This window comes from Bubalus kerabau, chromosome 3 (assembly GCF_029407905.1).
Source record: "Bubalus kerabau isolate K-KA32 ecotype Philippines breed swamp buffalo chromosome 3, PCC_UOA_SB_1v2, whole genome shotgun sequence".
Lineage (NCBI taxonomy): Eukaryota > Metazoa > Chordata > Mammalia > Artiodactyla > Bovidae > Bubalus > Bubalus kerabau.
The window spans coordinates 35,334,151-35,356,510 of NC_073626.1; the positions used below are offsets into that span (position 1 = coordinate 35,334,151).

At 52.8% G+C, this 22,360-nt stretch overlaps 1 protein-coding gene across 1 annotated transcript in view; it reads right to left on the minus strand.

The window, feature by feature from the left end:
• Nucleotides 1-22,360, minus strand: part of PTK7 (protein tyrosine kinase 7 (inactive)) — a 64,680-nt gene that overhangs the window by 19,310 nt on the left and 23,010 nt on the right. Inside the window, exons 2-7 of the mRNA XM_055571379.1 lie at nucleotides 4,665-4,952; nucleotides 4,171-4,273; nucleotides 3,613-3,803; nucleotides 3,371-3,521; nucleotides 2,045-2,193; nucleotides 1,527-1,793 (exon numbers count right to left, since the gene is read on the minus strand). Of these exons, the coding sequence (XP_055427354.1) occupies nucleotides 1,527-1,793; nucleotides 2,045-2,193; nucleotides 3,371-3,521; nucleotides 3,613-3,803; nucleotides 4,171-4,273; nucleotides 4,665-4,952 (1,149 nt within the window). The remainder of the gene's footprint in view (nucleotides 1-1,526; nucleotides 1,794-2,044; nucleotides 2,194-3,370; nucleotides 3,522-3,612; nucleotides 3,804-4,170; nucleotides 4,274-4,664; nucleotides 4,953-22,360) is intronic.

The following is a 22,360-nucleotide window of genomic DNA, read 5'->3' on the forward strand; positions in this document are numbered from 1 at the left end:
AACTCTGGTCTACATGACTCCAGAATCCTTGCTTTCTTATACCAGAACCCTCCAAGGCTCTGTCCTCGAATTTCTGTTGTTTTGGCTGAATACTTCCTGGAACAATGACCAGTTCATGGCCTTCAATACTATCCAAGTACATGAGTCCCAAACCTAGAGCCTGGTTCCTGACCTTGCCCATGACCTTCACACCTGCAAATCCTATTGGCATCTCCAGCTGGATATCTAACAGGCACTTCAGGCTTTTATAAGTGCAAAAGAGAATGCTAGATTTCTCCCCAAACCTGCTCGTCATAGTTTCCTCTCAGTAAACAGCACTGCTATCCAGCCAATTGCATAGGCCAAACACTTAGCTGACTTCTCTCTCTGCGGCTTTTCCTACCACCCCACCCAATCACATTCATTCTACACAAACCCCATCTACCTCAGCTCTAAAATGTATCCCAGGACTTCCCTGGTGGTCCAGTGGCTAAGACTCTGTGCTCCCAATGCAGGGGGCCCAAGTTCAATCCCTGATGAGGGAACTAGATCCTACATGCCACAACAAAGGCTGAATATCTAGCATATCACAACTACAAGCCGGTACAGCCAAATAAATAATTTTTTTAAGAAATAAAATGTATCTGAACTTCACCACCTCTTGCCTCCACCGCTATCACCTCTGTTCAAGTCCCTTCAACATCTCCAAGATAATTATGGTCCTCTATTAACTGCTTTCCTGTTTAGAGTCTTAGCCCTAACAATCTAGTCTTCTTGGAACAGGCAGAATCATCTTTTGAAAATGCTGCACTCAGGCTTAGTTCCCGGAAGGACTTCTCATCCTCTGACTTGGTGGGGCAGACTGTGTGCAAAGATGCCTGTCAACAGTCCTCCCATCCCTTGCATCTCTTTATAATGTGATGTTGTAGGTTTCAAAGTGGAATCTGGCTGAGATTCTAGGTTTCTCAGCTCCCAGGATTGCTCCATGGCAGAATGCTACACCTTCTCCAGATCGCAGTTGTGATACGCTAGGTAGTCAGTTCTTTGTAGAAACTTGATGAGTATAACAATAGATAAAGTAATTACTACCTATAACGTTGTCTGTATCACCTTTCCAATGAGGAAAAAAAGGTCTTTTTTATCTACTTCACTGATCTTTCCGACCATCTTGTAGGAGAGGTAATGCGTTATCAGCTCTATTTTAATAGATGAGGAAACTGAGCCCTAGCAAAGCAGGTAACTCTCTATCATGGTCACCCTGTGCACTGGGGACAGAGTGTGACCCGGGTCTCTAGAGCCCTGTCTGCTGCAGCCAGAGGACCACTTTCAGGGAGGGCTGTCACCCCAACCTCTGTGTCTGGCTCACCACCCTCTACTCCAATATCACTGTCCAGCAGAGGAATGGTTCCCAGGCCAGCAGGGCTCAGAGCTGAGGGGGGACCTCAGGAGAGCTCCAGGGGTGACTCTGAGCACCATCAGAGCCAGAGCCCAAGACTCCCTGGGACCTGGCTCCTCCCGTCCTCGCCCTTCAGGGCACAGGTGCTTACTGGCCACCGTGATGTTGACGTCCTGTTGCCGCTGACCGGCCAGGTTGGCCGCGTGGCAGGTGTAGACGCCAGCATCGCTCTCAGCAGTGCTGGCAAACACCAGCTCGTGGCCCTGCTGGTAGACCCTGCCGTGGGCGGGCAGCCGGGCTCCTGCGTGCTCCCACCACACACTGGGCTCCGGCAGACCCTGGGGGGGCGGGCAGGCCACACGCTCCTCGCTGCCGGCCGTGAACACCCGTGGCTCGAATGGTGGCATGTCTTCGATCTCTGTAGGGATGGGAGCAGACAGCCGGCTTACCATGGGATCCGGGACACCTGATGTTCTCCGTAGCCCGCTTCCCCGCTCCCAGCACGAGCCCTCCCCGGGACCCTCAGCACCTCCTCTTTCGACCCCAGGCATCTTCTTCCTCCCTCCGCCCTCCAAGCTGCTCTGAGTAGGAAACAGGAAGCCAAACCTCTACATGGCCAACAACGCTGAAGGCAGACCCTACCTCGGCATCCCAGACCCTCGGACTCACCTGCCAGGCGGAGCATGGCCTCCAGGACGACGGGAGGGCCCCTCTGGCCCTGGCCTATGCAGCGGTAGACCCCTGCATTGCGCGGCCGGACCTGGGTCAGCTGCAGGGACCCATTGGCAAACACCGTGGCTCTGCGGAGGTGCGGGGGGCTGCGGAGGGGAGAGACTGATGTTGGCAAGGAGTGGCCCAGGGGCCTCGCTCCAGAAGGGAGCCAGTGGAACCCCGACCTGTGCAGGCCAGGTACGCAGGAAAGAATCGGCCAGAAACAGGGCAGAGAGAAGGAAGCCCGCACGCTGCGCTGGTGCATTCATGTGTGTGCATGCGTTTGTTCATGTGTGTGGGAGTGTGTATTTTAACTACAAGAGACGTGGCTTTGGGGCAGCCAGGCAAGCAGCAGTGAGTGGGAGGAATCAAGGAGTTGACGTGCCTGTGGAGACAGGGGGCCACCTTCCCAGGCAGCCGAGATAAGCCTGCTGGTAGAGCAGAAGCTCCAGCATCAGAAGCCCCGCAGCTGTACCAGACAGACCACAGGTGACGTCCTCAGGGCTGCAGCCGAGTGGGATCCCCGCCCCCAGCCTGGGGAGCCACACCTCCAAGGACCACAGCCACACCTGGCACCACCAAGGTGCTCTCTGCTCTCTAGGGCCTGGATGAGGACAGAAGTGTCCCTGTGGGCCTGATACCTCCCAGCAATTTATGGAAATGTTTGCTTCTTCCAAAAAGTGTGTGTGTGTGCGTGTGTGTACATGTGTATGTGTGTGTGTAAGGTGTCTTTAACATCTGGGACCTTCTTGTCCACAATGTGATCACCCAGGTTCCCTGTGTCCCTCCACCCCTGAGTCGCTGACCCCCATCCCAGAAGACCCTATGGGCAGAAGTGGGGGAGGAACGAGTCACCGCAGGCTCACACAGTGTGTCTGCGGGAAGTGGGAAAAGATGCCCTTCCTGGAGATGTGTCCCTTTGTTGGGTTCACTTTTTAACAGGAAGACATTCTACTGCCATCTGCTGGAAAGCTGAGGTAATTCCACGCATAGAGCTAGGATACCTGTGGTAAGAACCTCACTCCCTTTAAGAGGGTCTTTAAGATCCTTTAAAGAACAACCTATAAAGAATCCACCTGCCAGTGCAGGAGACATAAGAGATGCGGGTTCAAACCCTGGGTTGGGAAGATCCCCTGGAGGAGAGTTCAGCAACCCACTCCAGTATTCTTGCCTGGAAAATTCCATAGACAGAGGAGCCTGGCAGGCTACAGTCCATAGTGTCGCAGAGTCGGGCACAACTGAAATGACTGAGCATGTGTGCACACACAACTTTTAACGCCTTACCGGCTGCGGTTAGTGATGGCGGTCTCATCCTCAAAGACCCACTGCAGGCTTGGGGGCGGCTGGGCTGAGAACTGACAGTGGAACATGGCCTCCTCATTCCTTGCCACTACCACATCCTGGGGTGCCAGGACCACCCTGGCAAAGCTCTCATCTGGGATGGGGAGGCACGGACATGTGAGCGGGTGAGGCAGGCAGACCCCTCCCCTGCCCCCAGCTCCCCACCCACCACCCCCCAGGCTCACCAGCGATGCTCAAGGTGAAGTTCTGGCTGCTGCAGGCCTGGCCAAAGGCATTATGGGCACAGCAGGAGTAGACGCCACTATGCTCCGGGCCGGCCGGCCTGAGGGTCAGGTTTCGCTCCTTGCTGCTGACCGTGTGGTTGCTCTGACCGTCAGAGAGGGCGCTCCCATCTCGGAACCACTGGTAGGTGGGTCTGCGGGGCCAAGCGGGTCAGCAACAGGAGGGTAGGGGAGGGGGTGTTCTCAGGTGGCCGGTAGGAAGGGTGCAAAACCAGAGAGTCAGGGCTAGACCCCTCAGTTTACACATGGGGAAATTGAGGCCTGGAGAGGGACCATGACTTGCACAGAGGCACACCATCCCGGGGGCAGAATCTGGCAGAGAGTCTAGATTTCCCAGATCCCAGGATCGCTCCACGGCACAAGGCTGCCCCTTCTCCAGTGACCAGGGCCCAGGGTGGAGCAGCATGTGGGCAGGGTGGTGGCAGAGCCCACAGTTGGGGGAGACAGCTCTGCCAGTCAAGAACAATCACCCTTTCCTTCCCCTCCCCCCAGTCTCCTTACCGAGGGTGCCCGTCAATGTGACAACGCAGTGTGACCTGGGTCAGGGGCTGTATTGCAGCTTCTGAGGCCGGATGCTTCAGGACCACGGGACCGGTCTCGAGCCCTGGAGCGGAGGCCCAAGGTTGCAGAGTGAGGGGCGTGGGGCAGAGCAAGGGAGGGAGCACAGAGAAGAAGGAGGACAAGCAGGAAAGGCCGGAATCTGGAGGCTCGGAGGCCAAGCGACACAGGGCCACCCTGCCTCATGGCTCCTGCCATTTGCAAAACTACCCAGAAGATCATTGGGTCCAAGACTTGAAGGGGGAGAAAAATAACCCTTAGAAAAATGAAAACTTTTAACTTCCTCCTGTCCATACAAGCAGAAAGCTGACCTCAGTTGCATTCTCCCTCCCCCGTTCAACTGGAGATGGGAGGAGCTGAGGCAAAGGAGGGGGTCCCCTCACAGGGTTTAGGAATTGAGGGTCTCATGGGGGCAGACACAGCCCCCCGGCTCTCACATTTGATGTTGAAGGAGGCATTGGCGCTGCGGGCCTCTTCTCCGGTGACTTCATCCCGAGCCACGCACTGGAAGGCTCCCGAGTCCTGCAGCCGGTCCACAGCCGCGAAGCTCAGGCTGCTGCCCTGGGTGAAGCGCCGCTCGGTGTCCTGGACGGGAGCTCCGTCCAGCAGCCAGAACACGTGCACCGGGCCGGGGGCCTCAACCTCACAGCGGAGCAGCGCCCGGCGCCCCTGCAGCGCGTCCTGGGAGGACGGCTCCTTGATGAAGACAACGGCCGCCTGGGCACCTGCAGGAGGGGAACACAGGAAAGACAGGGTCACGGGGAGCTACAGCCACCGTCCTAACATGGGCCGCCCATCGCCCCGTGCAAGTGAGAAGGATCACGACATCCCAACTGTCTACTGAGGAACGTTTGCATTGTGCTGGGTACTCCACAGGAAACAAAGACGCGGTACCCTCTAGGGGGCTGGTCTGGAGGGGGGCACAGGACAAAGGCAAAACCCGCGCTAAATGAATGATGTGGGCAGTCGGTGTCTCTAGAATGCTGAAGGGGGAGAGTCCCAAGGGCTGGAGGAGGGAGGGGGTTAATGCCGCACAGGACTCTCCTAGAGGAAAAAGAGTTCAGAGCTATGGGATCAGATCACAGGAGATGCTGGACCAAGGAGTGGAGAACATTAACAAGCAACCCTCCCCGCCATCTTCAGAACCCAGGTCACAGAGCAGAGCTAAATCATGATCCAAAGAACTTCTAGGAAGGTTACTGGCTCTCATGCATCTGCTGAGGGTCCAGCATCAGAGGTGGGGGGCTCTGAATCCCACCCACAGATGCTCCACGGTCCAGTATTCCCCAGGGGTGTCTCTGGGAGAACCCATCCCATCACAGGAGAAGCCAGTCTTCTCTGGATCTGCTGTTATTCCCCACGACATGCCGGGGCCACCCCACTTCCTACTCTCCAATCCTAGGGATCCATCTGTGTCCAAGGCTGGCTCTTCCGGGCTAACTGAGAGGTGAGCTAAGTGGTCCCAGGTCTCCCCCTCCTGCATGGCTACAGTTCAGCTCTGGCCAGGGCCAGGGGGGCACCCTCATAGAAAGGGGCCCTGCAACCAAAGGTGGAACCAAACAAAGGGGCGGGTGAAGGGCCCGGGCAGAGCAGCAGATGGGCGGGGGAGGCAGAGGGCAGGGCCGGGCAGGTGGCACGGTTGCCGCACAGGAATAACACACTGGGCTTTGTTCCTGGCCTGCGTGGGCGCCCAGCTGGGGCCCGGAGCTTCGGGGCCCGGAACACCCACTGCGGGGGGTGGGGAAGGGTGGGTGATGGCACAGAGGGGGTTGTGCCACCCCTCCAGGGAGGGAAACAGGCCACCTGGGGCTGCTACGTGAAGAAGCAGGCTCTGTCTCTGGCCAAACCGGGCCCACAAGGGCAGGAAGGGAGAGACTAATGGGGTCCTGCCTGCCCCTTCCCAAACCACTGGAGCCCCTTCCAAGTCCCTGGGCATGGAAGGGGGAGTGGTTCTTTAGGCCACAAGAACCAGTCTCCTCATAAAGTCAGTGTCAAGGAGACTTCCCCGGTGGTCCTTGGGACTCTGCCCTCTCAATCTGGAGGGCCTGGGTTCCATCTCTGGTCAGGGAAATGGATCCCGCCTGCCTCAGCTAAGACCCAGAACAGCCAAATAAATAAAAATATTTTTTTAAAAAATGTGAGCATCAATTCAAGTCCAGGATCCCCAGGGCTGGGTCCAGAGGAGGGGCTGCCCCTGATGTTGGTCCATCTCCCAACATTCTAAAGGGACCAGCATGCAAGACACACGGCGCTGAAAGGAGCCGGGCGCTCCCCCAATACTTCTCAGCAGGTTCCTGCCGGCTCCCTGGATGGGATGATTCTCCACCATGCTGGGCTATCCCATCCACTGTGCCAATCAGCAAAACTGCCCCCAGTCACCCTCACAACCCAAACACCCCCACTAGCTTCCCAACACTTCACTGGAGTGCGGTCCCTGCCCTCCCTGAGTAAGCTGGATGAGTCAACTGAGGTCCAGAGAGATGAAGGGATTTGCTCAAGATCAAACAGCTCATTTGTGGCAGAGCCGGGACCGTGACCCAAGGAGCCCGACTCCATACCCACACCACACTCTTCCCAGCCCTGCCCAAGAATTCCAAACCAGTCCTGGAAATATCTGAGGCCAGAATGGGTCTCACTCCCTGTAGCCAGGTACAGAGAGAGACACACCTCCCACAGATAACACCAGGCTCACAAAGGTGCTCAGTGAACACCAGCTGAATGGAGGTAACCTCAAAGGAGTGCGGGGCGAGAGCTGGCAGGCACAGAAGCATCCGGAACACTTCCCGACACCCACTCCTGACACAGATGGGCAGCCTCGGGCAGAGGCCCCAGCGGGCCTCTGTGCACGTGACTCATTCAAATCTGGGGACCTTCAGCCCAGAACTACAGATTCTCATCAAAGACAGAGAGAGTTTATCTGCCTCCAAGTGTAGACGACCCCCACTTTCCCGCTCAGCCTCTCCAGACACAGTGGGGACCAGGAGGCTCGCCCACCCACAGGAGGTTAGTTACAAGGGTTTGCTGTCAGATCCGACTCAATCCTGACAGCCTCACTCAGTGCGCCTGACCTTGTGCAAGGAACACAGCGGGACCCCAGCTTTCTCTCGCCCTCTCGTGACTCGCAAATGCAGTAAGTTCTTGTGCAATGCCTTGGATGAGCCCATTCAGCAGGCAGCTACCGTCATCCTAACCATCATCACGCTTCCTGCCCAAAGATGCAAGTTCTAGGGATGTTATAAAGCTCCCCCCAGGCGAGGCAAAATGCCCTCCCAGACCCCAGATGGGGAGCAGCTGCCATTGCAGGGAAGTTCTAAACAGATCATCAGGTCGGGGGGTGGGGTGGAGGGAAAGGGGCTGCGAGGTTGCAGGAAGCACAGACCCCTTGCCACAGAAACCCGAGTTGGGAGAGGAGATGGCATGACTCAGAGGGACCCCAGCTCAGCCTCCATCCAGCATCCCGTCCCCCCTGGCGCTGGCGGAGCTGTGGTGAGATACTGCATTCCCAGACTGCCACTCAGAGCCCCCCGCGCCCCCTCGACAGGGCCTGGGGAACATCAAAGCTGGCCCCGAGGGGCCCTGTGTCCTGACGTCAGCTCACAGCAGGTCCTGGTTACTGCTTGGCGGGGGCAGGCTTCAGATGTTACAGAAGGCAGGGAGGGCAGCCACCAGGCCTCCTCTAAGACCCTGGCCCCTGCTCTGAGCTCACATCCTGGCCACCCAGCTCCCTACACGAGAGACCGGCCCGGAGCCTCAACACCCACTTCACTGAGAAGACACTGCAAGGGGTGCCCAGTCCGGCCATCTCACCATCTGCAGGACAGGCTGGTCTGGTCTTTTGTCAGGGGAAACGGGGCAGACCAAGGAGGGTCCTGGGAAGTAGGAGCTCTTCGAAACCTTCGGCTGAACAATGGAAGAGGAGGAGGAAGGCTTTGGGGGGATCGAGGTGGCACAGTCCCCAGCACAACCCTGACTTTAGGATGCCCCAGCGCTGTGGTCTGGAGAAAGTCCGTGAGGGAAGCACACCAGTCCTGGGCCTCCCAAAGCTGCCCCCCTTTCACAGCCTGGCCCTCCGTGCACCCCACCTTCTACACCCAGACTCTGGGTGTAGAAGGGAAATATCTGGCCCACGTGACCCTTGAGGCGACCGCTCAGCAGAGCAGCTTCAACTCCCTAGCAACGCCACCTCCACTGCCTCTCTGGACCTTCTCCCTTGCTATGAAATAAGAACCCCACTCCTACCACTCGGGCTGCATGAGACTAAGTGGGTTCATAAATGAAAAGCCCACAGCATGGCCCAGAGCACCCGGAGGGCACAGGGCGGGCTCAAGAACACCCCCCACCACCAAAGCCGGCAGACAGAGCCATCTGCCCACACCAGGCACGACCCCAACGAAGCTGGAGCTGCAAATACCCAATAAGGACATTTTCCAAGCCATTTCCTTGGCTCCCCAACAGCCATCTATATGCAGACACTCACTCTGCCTGGGCCCTGGCCCCAGCCCCTCGAGAAAGGGCTGGGTGGGCAGTGGCCCAACTCCGGCTCCCCACACCCCAGCAAGCGTCTGGTTTGGTGCCTGCCCTCCTCGCTGCTCTCTGGGCCCCAGGCCCAGTCAATCCATGTGTGTATATGTGTGCATGAGTGCGCACACATATGTGTAAACATGATTTTATGGAGAGCAGAGAGCAGCAGGAAGTTTTTCTGCTCTGAAGTAATTTCAGCTACTCCGGTCCAAGGATCCATCTGGGCCACTCAACGACCCATCTCCCAGGGGCTAGTCCTCCTGGTCTCAAAAAGACATCCCCAGGCTCTAGAGGTCCTGTGAGTGCGTGCGTGCTCAGTCGCTTCAGTCGTGTCCGACTCTGTGCGACCCTAAGGACTGCAGCGCGCCAGGCTCCTCTCTCCATGGGATTCTCTAGGCAAGAACACTGGAGTGGGTTGCCGTGCCCTCCCCCAGGGGATCTTCCTGACCCAGGGATCCAACCTGGGTCTTCTGCATTGCAGGAAGATTCTTTACTGTCTGAGCCACTAGGGAAACCCTAGAACCCACCAAACCTGACACCAGGGGATTCCATCTACCTTCTCTCCCTCCTAGTAAGAAGTGCCATCCTTCACACAGCTGTCTGGGGCCAGGCAGAGGCACCAACATGACCCTGGCTGGCCCCAGCCCAGGCATCTCACACGGGGGTGCGTGTGATCATGACTGTGACCTCTCCCACACACAAGGCTGACCCCTCCACACCTAAGACTCAGTCCCTGGCTCCAGGCCCCACATCCCTGTGGGACATCCTCCTGGGGGGGACCTAGAGAGCCCTAACCAAGGAAGCTCATATTGTGCCCTATGGACCCAAGGGAGATGTCTGCCAACTTCCTGTGCCCTGCCTGGGGCGACAGCATCAGGACACCGGCCAGGAGAGGCAGCCCCCAGCCCAAGGGGCACAAGGGCTCCGTGCCGGGAAAGAGAGCAGCCCCCAGGCCCCCTCACCCACAGGAGGACGCCCTGCTCACAGGTCCCCTCCATCCAGAAACCCTAATGGCACCAAGGGAGAGGCCCCAGGGTACCAAGGTCTCTACCCCACTCCTCCTTCCCAAGGGGCCAATGCACCTTGGATTTGAGGGGTCTCACTGATGCACTTTCAGCTGCTCCAGGCTACTCCCAGGGCCCATGGCTCATAGGCGTGGGTCATTGTAGGGGGCGGGGCACGGAGGGGGTTTACGAACAGTCTCTGCAGGAAAAAGTTATTTGCAGCAGTCCCACTCATCTTCCCAGTTCCCCCGGGGCTGGCAGGAACACACACACACACACCGCAGTGGGGTTTGTGAATCTGTGGGGTCTGGAGTGCCCCCGTCCACCACCACCAATACCCACACGTGGTTTTAGCACCAGCAACCCCGTTTGAGGACACGCCCTAGAACCTCAGGGTTCAGAGTGTCACTGAGGATCCACCTTGGCTGACTCCAAGACCCAGAGGCAGAGCACAGGGCTCCAGCCCCATCCCGTCTCCCCAGCATCTACAAAAGGCCGGAGGTTCGCCAGCAGCCCCACAGCCCTCCACAGGCCATCACAGCCCTTGCTCAGAACCACACGGGAGGGAGCAGAGCCAGGGACCCAGCTGAGTTTTCCTGTCCTGGGATTTAACTGTAAATATCTGGAGAGGCTCCCACATCCGGATTAGAGAAACGGAACAACATCACCAGGGATTAGGGTAGAAACAACCCAGAAGGCCAGCACTTCTACCTTAGATGAAAACCACACCTCAGTCCTCCCCGCCTGTTCCTCTGAGGCCCTGAGGCGGAAAGATGAATCTCTAACAGCACAAGTAGGTCTTCGTGTCCAGTATCACGTGCCTCTGAACCGAGAGGGGCAGATACAGCAGTTGGGAGATGTGGTTTGAGAAGCTTCCCAGGGACTTCCCTGGTGGTTCAGGGACTAAGACTCTAGACTGCCAGTGCAGGGGCCCCTGATTTGATCCTTGGTCAGGGAATCAGATCCCACATATCAAAACTAAGGTCTGGTGTGGCTAAATTTATCTTAAAAAGGAAAAAGCAGCAGCAATCCCCCAGCCGGCAGCCACACCATACAACCGTGGCACCAAACTCCTCTTCTGCTGGGGCTGAGGGGACCATATCTAGGACATATCTCTCACCCTTAGGAACTCTTAACAGCTATGATGTCTCCAAGGAGGCAGCAATGAATTAAAAACCCAGCCAGAGTGATACACTGTGATCAGGCAGAAGGAACATAGGGTGGAGAGACCTGGGTTCTAGTCTCAATACAACCCCTAACAAGCAGAGTGACCCTGGCCAGTGGCCACCCCCATACCAGATAGTTCTATTACCTGTAAATATTAAAGAACTGCGAGGATGTGACTGGACAGTCTCCAAGACCTAGCCCTGGATTCGCTGAGCCCGAGAGAGGCAGTCACAGGAACAAAGGGCTGGCTGGCCAGAGTCCCCTTCCTGCCCCCTCCCCGGCTTCCAGCTGCACAGCCAGCCCCCAAAGCCCACGCACCACATGTAGGGCCGGCCCCGGGAGGATTAAGAGTGATGCTATAAATGGCAGGTGTGCGGTCAGAGGCAGCTGGGAGCTGCAAACCGGGGACCAGCATCACTGCGAACAAGCTGCTGCCATTCCCGCGGCTCGGCTTGCAATCTGCCTCCCCAGGAGACCCGGCCTCTGCCTCGGCCGTGCCCTTGCACTGAGAGCTCACTGCCTGTGATACCCCTGAGACACCGGCCTGTGCTGTGACCGAGAGCTGTATTTCCCAAGCTAGACTGCAAGCTTGCGGAGTGGGGGGTAGACATCCGTGCCCAATACGGTACCCTGTGCCCCTCCAGAGGGCCTGGGCCACACAGCAAATACCATACACGCATTTATGGGGAGACGAAGGCACCTAAGACTCTATCTGGGGACTTCCCTGGTGGTCCAGTGGCTAAGACTCTGTGTTTCCAATACAGAGCACCCGGATTCAATCCCTAGTCAGGGAACTAGATCCCACGTGCCACAGCTAAACGCTCACGGGGGACAACCAAAGATCCCAAAGCAGACTAATAAATAAATAAAAATTAAAATTTTTATAATAAATAAAAATAAACTAAAAAAAAAGTTACCTGACCTGAAATCTTGTTCTGCATCTACCGTGATCCAATCCTGGCCAAGTTAATTATCCTTTCTGGGCCTCAGTTTCCTCACCCAGTTTTTGTGATTCTTTTCTGACCCCAAGGATATTCAAATGAAACCTGTATTAGGTACAGACCCACAAAAGGCTGCATATTTCTCAGAGAAGTAAGAAATCCCAGAGGTTCTAGGGAACTATGGACTCTGGATTAAACTCCCTTGGGCAAGGTGATCCCTGGGGAGTCCAAATGCCTGGTGAGCAATGGGGGCTTGAGAGGCGGACAGAACCGCCAGGGGGAACCAGGGGTCCTCTGCACCCTCCATGTTCATCCTCAGCCCCAAGGAGAGGGAGAGATTGCAGCCAGCCGTCTCCTGAAGACACCAGAGAGGGGACTGTGGAAATGACAGACACTGCAGGCAGGCAAGGGGGCTGCTGGACCAAGAGCCTGGGAAAGGAGGCAGGAAGACCTCAGGGATGCTCAGCCGGTGTGCTCGGGGGCCCCGAAGGGGACAAACGGTCCAGTGCTCATCCTCCAGGGAAGATGGAAAAGGACTCAATGCAGGCTTGACAGCCATTCATTGGGGTGGGGGTGGGGTTCAGACCCAGGCCCCAAGCAGGTCTACCTCCCAGGTGTAGTGGGGAGGGGCCCAGGGACACCACAGTGAGAACAGCGCCAGGGTGGGCCTGGGCGTGAGCTTCCCAGAGCCTTTCCTGTCGAAGCAGAGGACAGCCTGGGAACCACCACTATGGGACTAGCTGGACCTGACTTCATCTATTTATTTTCAAGACAGGTTTGGAAAATGCTGGGAGATTCCATTTTCTGAGCTCTTTTTACCCCTCTCTAAGTGAGCACACACCCCAAACTCCCCATTAGGGGAGAACCCAAGTCCTCGTGCTTTAGGTGGAGTGATCTCAACTCCACTAATGAGGGAAAATCCTCCCTGGTTCTCTGTTTTTTTTTTTTTTTTTAATATTTATTTAATTTGGCTGTGCCACGTCTTAGTTATGGCATGTGGGATCTAGTTCCCCGACCAGGAATCAACCTGGGCCCCCCTGCATTAGGAGCTTGCGGTCTTAGCCACTGGACCACCAGGGAAGTCCCCTCCCTACCTCTTGCTGCTAAGTCACTTCAGTCGTGCCCGACTCCAAGCAACCCCATAGACGGCAGCCCACCAGGCTCCCCCGTCCCTGGGATTCTCCAGGCAAGAACACTGGAGTGGGTTGCCATTTCCTTCTCCAATGCATGAAAGTGAAAAGTGAAAGTGAAGTCGCTCAGTCATGTCCGACTCCCAGCGACCCCATGGACTGCAGCCCACCAGGTTCCTCCGTCCATGGGATTCTCCAGGCAAGAGTACTGGAATGGGTTGCCATCCCTACCTCTTGAAGAAGTTAAAAACATCCCTTTGACCTGTTCTAGCCAATATGGCAGCCACTAGCCACATGCAGCTATTAAAATGTAACTTAATTAAAATGAAACGAAACTGAAAATTCATTTCCTCCACCACACCAGTCACATTCTAAGTGCTCAGGAGCTGCATGTGGCTAGCGGCCACCGTACTGATCAGCGCAGACGTCAGACTTCTGTCTCTGCAAAAAGTTCCATTGGTCAGCACGGCCTTAGCTACTCTGTCTGCTCTGGTCAGCCCTTATTTCAGACACATTATTTCTCATCCAAAGAACCCTCCACCGGGACCAGCCTCATTTCACAGAGGTGGAAACTGGGGTCAAGGCTATCCCAGTGACAGTGAAGGGGGAACCACCCCTAGATCTATCTGACTCCCACATCTGTGTGCTTTTTTTTTTGGATGTGGACCATTTTTTTTTAAGTCTCAACTGAATTTATTACACTATCGTCTCCATTGTTTTATGTTCCGGCTTTTTGGCCAGGAGACACATGGGCTCTTAGCTCCCCAACCACACCTTGTGTGCTGGAAGGTGAAGTCTGAACCACTGGACCACCAGGGACAACCCTGTGTTCTTTCCACGTTGCCACTCTTGCCACGTTGCCACTCCGGCTCTTCATTTCTTTCACTTTATTCCCTTTTACCCAAGGCCACCTCCAACAACCACTCCGTCCTGTTTAATGTAAATCCTCTCTTTGTATGTGCTCTGGTCAGATGCGATTGTTGTTTTGCATGTGGCTATTTTTACCCTATATAAATGCATTATCTCTCACTCTGCTTCTCATTTTATTCCCTTCAGCACTATGTTCTAAAGTGCTTTCCCTGTGGCCATTGCCTATATCCTGCTGTTTTTTCCCAGGAGAATAACATACTGTTGGGTACGGGGAAGAAAGAAGAAAATGAAAAATTTGAAAACAAGTAAGTGGCTGAACATACCTGCCCACAGTTTGAAAGTCAGTCCATGAGCCTCCGCCCTCCTCTCCGTGCGCCCCTCCAGCACCGCAACCAGCCCCGTGCGGCTCCCCCCATGCATCTGGGGACCAGCAGAGCCCAGGAAAACACGCATGCTGGCACACACACTCCCCCAGCTTCTCCCTTCCCCTCCATCCTCCTCCCCCCAAACCCAAAATGTGACTAAAGAGGTTGGCCTTCAGCTGGTTTCAAAGGGATAAGAGAGGGAGGCAGTCTCATACTTTTATATTTAGAAGTGCTCTGCAAACCACTTCCCGGAGCAGACAAGAGTGGGGAATGTGAGGAAATCACTCTGCTATGTGTGATGTGGAAAGCACGAGCCACGCAGGGCCTGCGGCGACGGGCTGCATTTGCCACACAGCCGCTGACACGCGGCGATGCCAAACACATGTTGCTGGAGACCAAGGCGGCCCGACACCGTCCTCTGAGTGCCCTTCCCCCAGCCTTCCTTTCTTTCCTTCTCCACCTGTCTGACCAACAGCTGCTTCTGGAAACCCACCCAGGAAAAGAGATGCTCCAGGCTTTAAGCCTCAACCTGAAACACAAAGAGAAGAGCCCAGAAAAACAGAGGTGGCTTGGGAGAGCCACTGGCTTCAAGAGGCAACGGTGCAGGCTTTCCTGGTGGTCCAGTGGTTAAAAACATCCGCCTGCCAATGCAGAAGACATGGGTTCGATCTCTGGTCTGGGAAGATCCACATGACAAGGAGCAATTAAGCCCGTGTGCCACAACTATTGAACCTGTGCTCTAGAGTCTGAGAACCGCAACTACTGAGGCCCGAGTGCCTAGAGCCTGGGCTCCACAACGAGAGAAGGTACCACAATGAGAAGGCCGAGCACTGCAACCAGAGAGTAGCCCTTGATGGCCACAACGAGAAAAAGCCCTTGAGCAGCAACGAAGGCCCAGCGCAGCCAGATATAAAAATAAGTTAAAAAAAGTTAAGTTCTGGAAAATTTTTAAAAAGAGGTGAGGGTGGAGAAGGCAATGGCACCCCACTCCAGTACTCTTGCCTGGAAAATCCCATGGATAGAGGAGCCTGGTGGGCTGCAGTCCATGGGGTCGCTAAGAGTCGGGCAGGACTGAGCGACTTCACTTTCACTTTCCACTTTCATGCATTGGAGAAGGAAATGGCAACCCACTCCAGTGTTCTTGCCTGGAGAATCCCAGGGATGGGGGAGCCTGGTGGGCTGCCGTCTATGGGATCGCACAGAGTCGGACATGACTGAAGCGACTTAGCAGCAGCAGCAGCAGCAGCAGTAATATACATTCAAGTGTGAATGCAGATGCTTCTCATGAACCTTATGTATCTTTGGTCAAGGAAAGACATTCGAAATAAAAGATCTCCAAATTTAAAAAAAAAAAAAAAAGAGGTGAGGGTGCCCTCCGGGCCTCTAGGCTGCTGCGGAGGGTGTAGGGGTGGGATTTCGCAGAGGCCCCTGCTGCCTTCTGCGGACAGATCTGCTGTGGCCATCCAAAGCTCTCCCCTCAACCCCTCAGCTACCACATGTGGCCGGGGAAATGTCGGCGGGGAAAGCTATCTTATGGCGAGGACCAACTACTGCAGCTGGGGTCACAGCTCCAGCATCACTCAGTTGAGTCTTGCCCAGCTGGGGGAGGGTGGAGATCAAGGGACAGAGCGGGAAGGGGAAGGCAGGCCAGCTACTTAATTAGAATCAAAGCATCAGACACTTCCTTGACTCCTTATAAACTTCACTTTATGGCTTAAAATCTAAACTCTCTACTAAGGTAAAACCCAATTTTATTCTTTTCTTTCTTAACTGCATCACTGATGATTTGCCTTTTTTTTTTTTTTAATGAGAATAACCAAAAAAAAAAAGTCGTTTTTGAAAAATCAGCTGTTTCAAAAAAGCATTCTGGCTAAAGATGGCAGAAGATGTATTTTAATCTCCAAATCAGTAACAACAGATGAGGAAAATAGAATCTGAAGAATAAGGGATAGAAACCATTCCTTGTAAGTTATTTTTAAAAGCACCAAAAACTTGCAACTCATTACCAGATGCTTAAAGCCTGGGGATAACTGACTTTCGGGGGCGGGGATGTTATAAAACATAAAGTACACACAAATAGCTAGAAGAAGAAGAAAAAAAGCCCCTAAGAGTGGCTGATGCAATAACTGGATAGCCAAAAAAATGACAAAGACCTAAAGTTTATTTTATGCCTACTCTGTGGATCTTTAAGTCAGGGTCTGGAAGGCACCAAGATCTGGCTTCACTTAAGTCTGGAACTGGCTGTCCCTCCATCCCAGGAGGTGCCTCTCACAGGCCTCTACAGTCACGCAGAGAGAGAGGGAGAGAAGCAGACACTGATGGAGAAATGAGGAAGACAGGAAGAAGAGAAAAAGGGGGGCTGGAGGGAGCCAGAGAAAGGGGGGAAGGGAGAGGTGGTAGAGGAAGGAAAAGAGTGGGGAGGGAGGGCAGCGGGGAAGAGAGAGACACAGAGAGACCCAGATCAACAGGCAGAGACATGGACAGAGACAAACTGAGAGACAGAGACAATAACACAGTCCTAGAGACCCAGAGAGAGAGACAAGAAAGAGAGACACGGAGCATGCATGTATGCACACAAAGGATTCTCCACGCCTGCAGAGCAGCCTCCAGCCCCACTGACCCCAGCCTCCTCCGGCCAAGGAAAACCCCTCACAGGGCATCTCTAGTAGGGACGTCTTCCCCAGCCCCACCTGCCAGCCAACCCAGAAGCCACAGGGACTCCACACTCAGAGTCTCTGGCGACAGGTCACAGGGCTGCCCAGTGTAACACTAGATATGGAAGGTTACAGCCAACCTGTATTTGGGAGGGATGGGGGAGTGGGGCTCTAGATACTCCCGATCCAGACCACTTAAAATGGAGAGCCTCAAATTAGAGGCTCCTGGTAAATAATTCACCAGGAAAAGTACAGTACCTTCCCTGGGCTCTTCCATTATTCATCAAGATAAATGTACCATACTGTTACACTTCCTGACATCTAAAAAGGGTCCGAGCCATTAGGCCAGGAACAAGAAGACAGTGGGGCACTTCCCACCCGACTTTTCCAGAACTCCTGACCCAGCAGTCCTGCTCCTCTGGGAACTCAGCTGGCTGCTCCTCACGCAAAGGCAAAGAACTCAACTTCCAGAAATGGCCAGCCCAGGCTCAGACCATGAGACCTCAAGAGCAGCACCCACCGTGGTCCTCAAGAGCCCAGGAAAGTCCTGAGTAAGACTCCCCTGTTCACCAGACCCAGAGATGTGGGCCCTCCCAAAGGGAAAAGGCAACCGCTGTTTGTACAATACCTGTCTAAGGGCAATTCTGTTCCTAGGAGGTTCAAGAAGTTTGACTTGGATGCCAAATAAGTGAACCTACAGAAGACCTGCATCTGACTTGCATAGGCAGCGCTGAGCAAGTCACTCTGTTCTTCAGGCCTCAGTTTCCCCATCTGTAAAGCCAGCTGCTCCTTATCCTGCAGGGACGAAATGCCCTCTGGGAAGTCTGAAGCGCTGCATGACTTTAAGACCCCTGGCCCACCGGGTACCGGCAGGATGGAGATACGACAAGAGCTCAGAGTCTGGAGTCAGACTGTCTGACTTCAGTTCTCCTCCCCCACTTACCGAGTGTATGACCTTGGGCAAGCTGTTTATCCTCTCGGTGTCTCCATTTCTGCAGCTATAAAATGGTGCTAATAACAGTATCTACCTCCTAGGCTTGCGAAAAGTAAATTCACATGTTAACCAATGTAGCGTGTTTGGAACAGTGCCTGGCACATATTAACTTAAGTATCATGTGAGTTTGGGCTCTTAGCCATTATTGCTTGCGATTATTATGTTCAAGATCTTTGAGGGACTGTGTTCCATGACAACCACCTCTTACCCAGGGAAGGCCTCGGTTGGCATCTTTCTCATGCAGACCATATGGAGCTGCTAAGTGCTACCCACTCAGTCTCTGCCATCTGGGTAAGAGGTTTCTGAACAGACCCTGTGGTCTGAAGCTTTGTCCCACAGCTGCCCGACGGAGCCGGCCACTCCAGCGGGGCTCCACGGGGCGGGCAGCAGTCGATTGCTGGGACCACTCTAGGGCCGGCTGCCCCGGGAACCTCCAGGCAGTGCTCAGATTAGCAGCTGCTCAGCATTTCAGTCACTTCCCACCTTCACAGGAGGACAGTCAGAACAAGTCTGTCTCAGTGAAAACGGATCCAGACTGTGCTGGAACGAGGCAGGCCTCTGGCCTCAAGGGGCTCGACTGTAGTTAGGTGAGGATAGCACAGCGAATGTTTAGACGCCAATGAATGAATGCCTGGAGGTAAACTCTTAGGGTTCAGCTTTCTGATCCCATTAGGCCCCAGTGAGGGGGGACTGGAAAATTCTTTGCTTTATGAAGGAAAATATCTGACTCCATAAAATAGAGGTTGTAAACAACTCTCAATGGCAAACGACCAATTAGGAAAACGGTTTCTAGCAATGGACAGAAGAGGGGTTGCTGGCCTTGATGCACAGTTACAAATCAATCGCAACCACCACTAAAATTCTAATAGTGACGTGGTCAAAATAGCATGTTTTCTCAAAACAGATATAAATGATTAATAAATATAAGACGTTCCAATGCACCAATAACCTAATGAATGCAAATTAGAAACATAAATGCAAATAAGAAATGCTGATCATACTGCTAGTAATGCTCAAAATTCTCCAAGCCACGCTTCAGCAGTACGTGAACCGTGAACTTCCAGATGTTCAAGCTGGTTTTAGAAAAGGCAGAGGAACCAGAGATCAAATTGCCAACATCCGCTGGATCATCGAAAAAGCAAGCGAGTTCCAGAAAAACATCTATTTCTGCTTTATTGACTATGCCAAAGCCTTTGACTGTATGGATCACAAGAAACTGTGGAAAATTCTGAAAGAGGTAGGAATACCAGACCACCTGATCTGCCTCTTGAGAAACCTATATGCAGGTCAGGAAGCAACAGTTAGAACGGAACATGGAACAACAGACTGGTTCCAAATAGGAAAAGGAGTACGTCAAGGCTGTATATTGTCACCCTGCTTATTTAACTTATATGCAGAGTACATCATGAGAAATGCTGGACTGGAAGAAGCACAAGCTGGAATCAAGATTGCCGGGAGAAATATCAATAACCTCAGATATGCAGATGACACCACCCTTATGGCAGAAAGTGAAGAGGAACTCAAAAGCCTCTTGATGAAAGTGAAAGAGGAGAGTGAAAAAGTGGGCTTAAAGCTCAACATTCAGAAAACTAAGATCATGGCATCTGGTCCCATCACTTCATGGGAAATAGATGGGGAAACAGCAGAAACAGTGTCAGACTATTTTTTGGGGTTCCAAAATCACTGCAGATGCTGACTGCAGCCATGAAATTAAAAGACACTTACTCCTTGGAAGGAAAGTTATGACCAACCTAGATAGCATATTCAAAAGCAGAGACATGACTTTGCCAACAAAGGTCCGTCTAGTCAAGGCTATGGTTTTTCCAGAGGTCATGTATGGATGTGAGAGTTGGACTGTGAAGAAAGCTGAGTGCCGAAGAATTGATGCTTTTGAACTGTGGTGTTGGAGAAGACTCTTGAGAGTCCCTTGGACTGCAAGGAGGTGCAACCAGTCCATCCTAAAGGAGATCAGTCCTGGGTGTTCATTGGAAGGACTGATGCTAAAGCTGAAACGCCAATACTTTGGCCACCTCATGCAAAGAGTTGACTCATTGGAAAAGACCCTGATGCTGGGAGGGATTGGGGGCAGGAGGAGAAGGGGATGACAGAGGATGAGATGGCTGGATGGCATCACCGGCTTGATGGACATGAGTTTGAGTGAACTCCGGGAGTTGGTGATGGAGAGGGAGGCCTGGCGTGCTGCGATTCATGGGGCCACAAATAGTCGGACACAATTGAGCAACTGAACTGAACTGAAGTGAATCACACTGCCTTATCAAATGAATGCCAAGTTTTTAAAATAACACTTAACACTGGTGGAGTAGATGGAGAAACGTCCTTGTGCTTTGCTGGTGGGAGTGTAAGTTATTATTTGTTTATTTGGCTGCATCAGGTCTTAGTTGCGGCATGCAAACTCTTCACTGCAGGATCTAGTTCCCTGATCAGGGATTGAACCCAAGCTCTCTGCACTGGGAGCGTGGAATCTTAGCCACTGGGCCACCAGTGAATTCCGGAGGATGTAAATTATATTGTCCTTCTGGAAAGTGGTTTGCTACTATTGTACCGATACACTAAAAAGTTCATGCCCTTCCTCCTTAGGGAAGTTCTGATTCCAGGTCTGGGCAGGAAATGTGCAGGATGAACTTGGAGCATCTTATTACACAAGGAATGAGCAAAGACAAAGCAAGGTTGCATCAGAAGGCTCAGGGCCAGCTTGAAGAGGTTCCTGTGAGGCAAAGAAGGGCCATTTAAGCATCCATAAGGGTTAAAAACCACATGGCCTTAACACATTATGGGTGATGTGTGTGTTAGTCAGTCATGTCTGAGTTTTGGGGATCTTATGGACTATAGCCTGCCAGGTTCCTCTGTCCATGAAATTCTCCAGGCAAGAATGATAGAGTGGGTTGCCATTCCCTTCTCCAGGGGATCTTCCAGACCCAGGGATTGAACCTGAGTCTCCTGCATTGCAGGCAGATTCTTTACTCTCTGAGTCACCAGGGAAGTCCCTTAACACATTGGATGAGTTTAAAATCTATGAATTCATAATGATGTCAAAAAAAAAAAGAGCCCAAGGGGAGAGATAAACTGGGAAATTGTGACTGACATATAAACACTACTATATATAAAATAGATAATTAATAAGAACTTCCTGTATAGCACAGGGAAATCTACTCAATACTCTGAAATGACCTATACAGGAAAAGAATCTTAAAAAGAGGGGATATATGTGTAACTGACTCACTTTGCTGTACTTCTGAAACTAACACAACACTGTAAATCAACTATACTCCAATAAAAAGTTTTAAAGACCCCAGTAATGCCAAATCATAAAATTAAAAAAAATTTTTTTCTAAAGAGCCCAAAATGACACCTTTGAAGGATGCTAGAAAATCAACTTGTTATTTTAAAAACCGGTCAAGCATTTACTTTCCCTTTCTTGAACAGCTATATCTCACGGTAACCAAACAGTTAATGAGGGGCAACTAACTGATCTTCAAAGAAGTCTCCAACTGATAAATAGAATATCACCATTTTACAGCCTCCCCCCCCCAATGAAATAATGGATCTAGCAATGATTACTGCTGCTGCTGCTGCTGCTGCTAAGTTGCTTCAGTTGTGTCCGACTCTGTGCGACCCCATAGACGGCAGCCCACCAGGCTCCCCCGTCCCTGGGATTCTCCAGGCAAGAACACTGGAGTGGGTTGCCATTTCCTTCTCCAATGCATGAAAGAGAAAAGTGAAAGGGAAGTCGCTCAGTCGTGTCCAACTCTTAGCGTCCCCATGGACTACAGCCTACCAGGCTCCTCCATCCATGGGATTTTCCAGGCAAGAGTACTGGAGTGGGGTGCCATTGCCTTCTCCGGCAATGATTACTGATAGCTGCTAATTATCCAGAGAGACAACCAAATGTTATGTGCCTACTGAGGAAAGGATTCCTGAAAGAAAAAAAAAATCAAATCTAAACCTGATGAAGCCTCCACGTCTACATTTCACTATTAAAAAGAAACTCTAAAAGGAATTTGGAAAACAAGGACTGAAACAGTGAACTCTGAATCCACATTCTTCTGTTGCCCCCACAAACGGTTATTAAGACCTAAAGCTGTTAACATTTCATAAGCTTCAACTGCTTTCCCCACTAGATTGTCAGCTCCCTGAGGTCAGGAGCTAATCGGCCCCTCTTCCACCACCTCCACTGTAATTGCCTTGCCCACTGGAGATGCTCAGGAAACACCCACTGATCTGAGGAGGGTTCACTAGCCCCTGCATAATGTGGAACCAGCAGAGTGGAGGTCAAAGCCCAACCTGGGATCCTGGCTGGCAATTACATTAATTACCATTATTAATTCAACAAACACTTATTTAGCACCTATCATGTGCCAAGTACTCTGCAAAACACTGGGGACAGAGAGAGAAAAACACAATTACTGCCTTTAAATATCTCTGCTTAGTGGGGGAGTCAGACAAGTAAACGTATAATTACGATAACA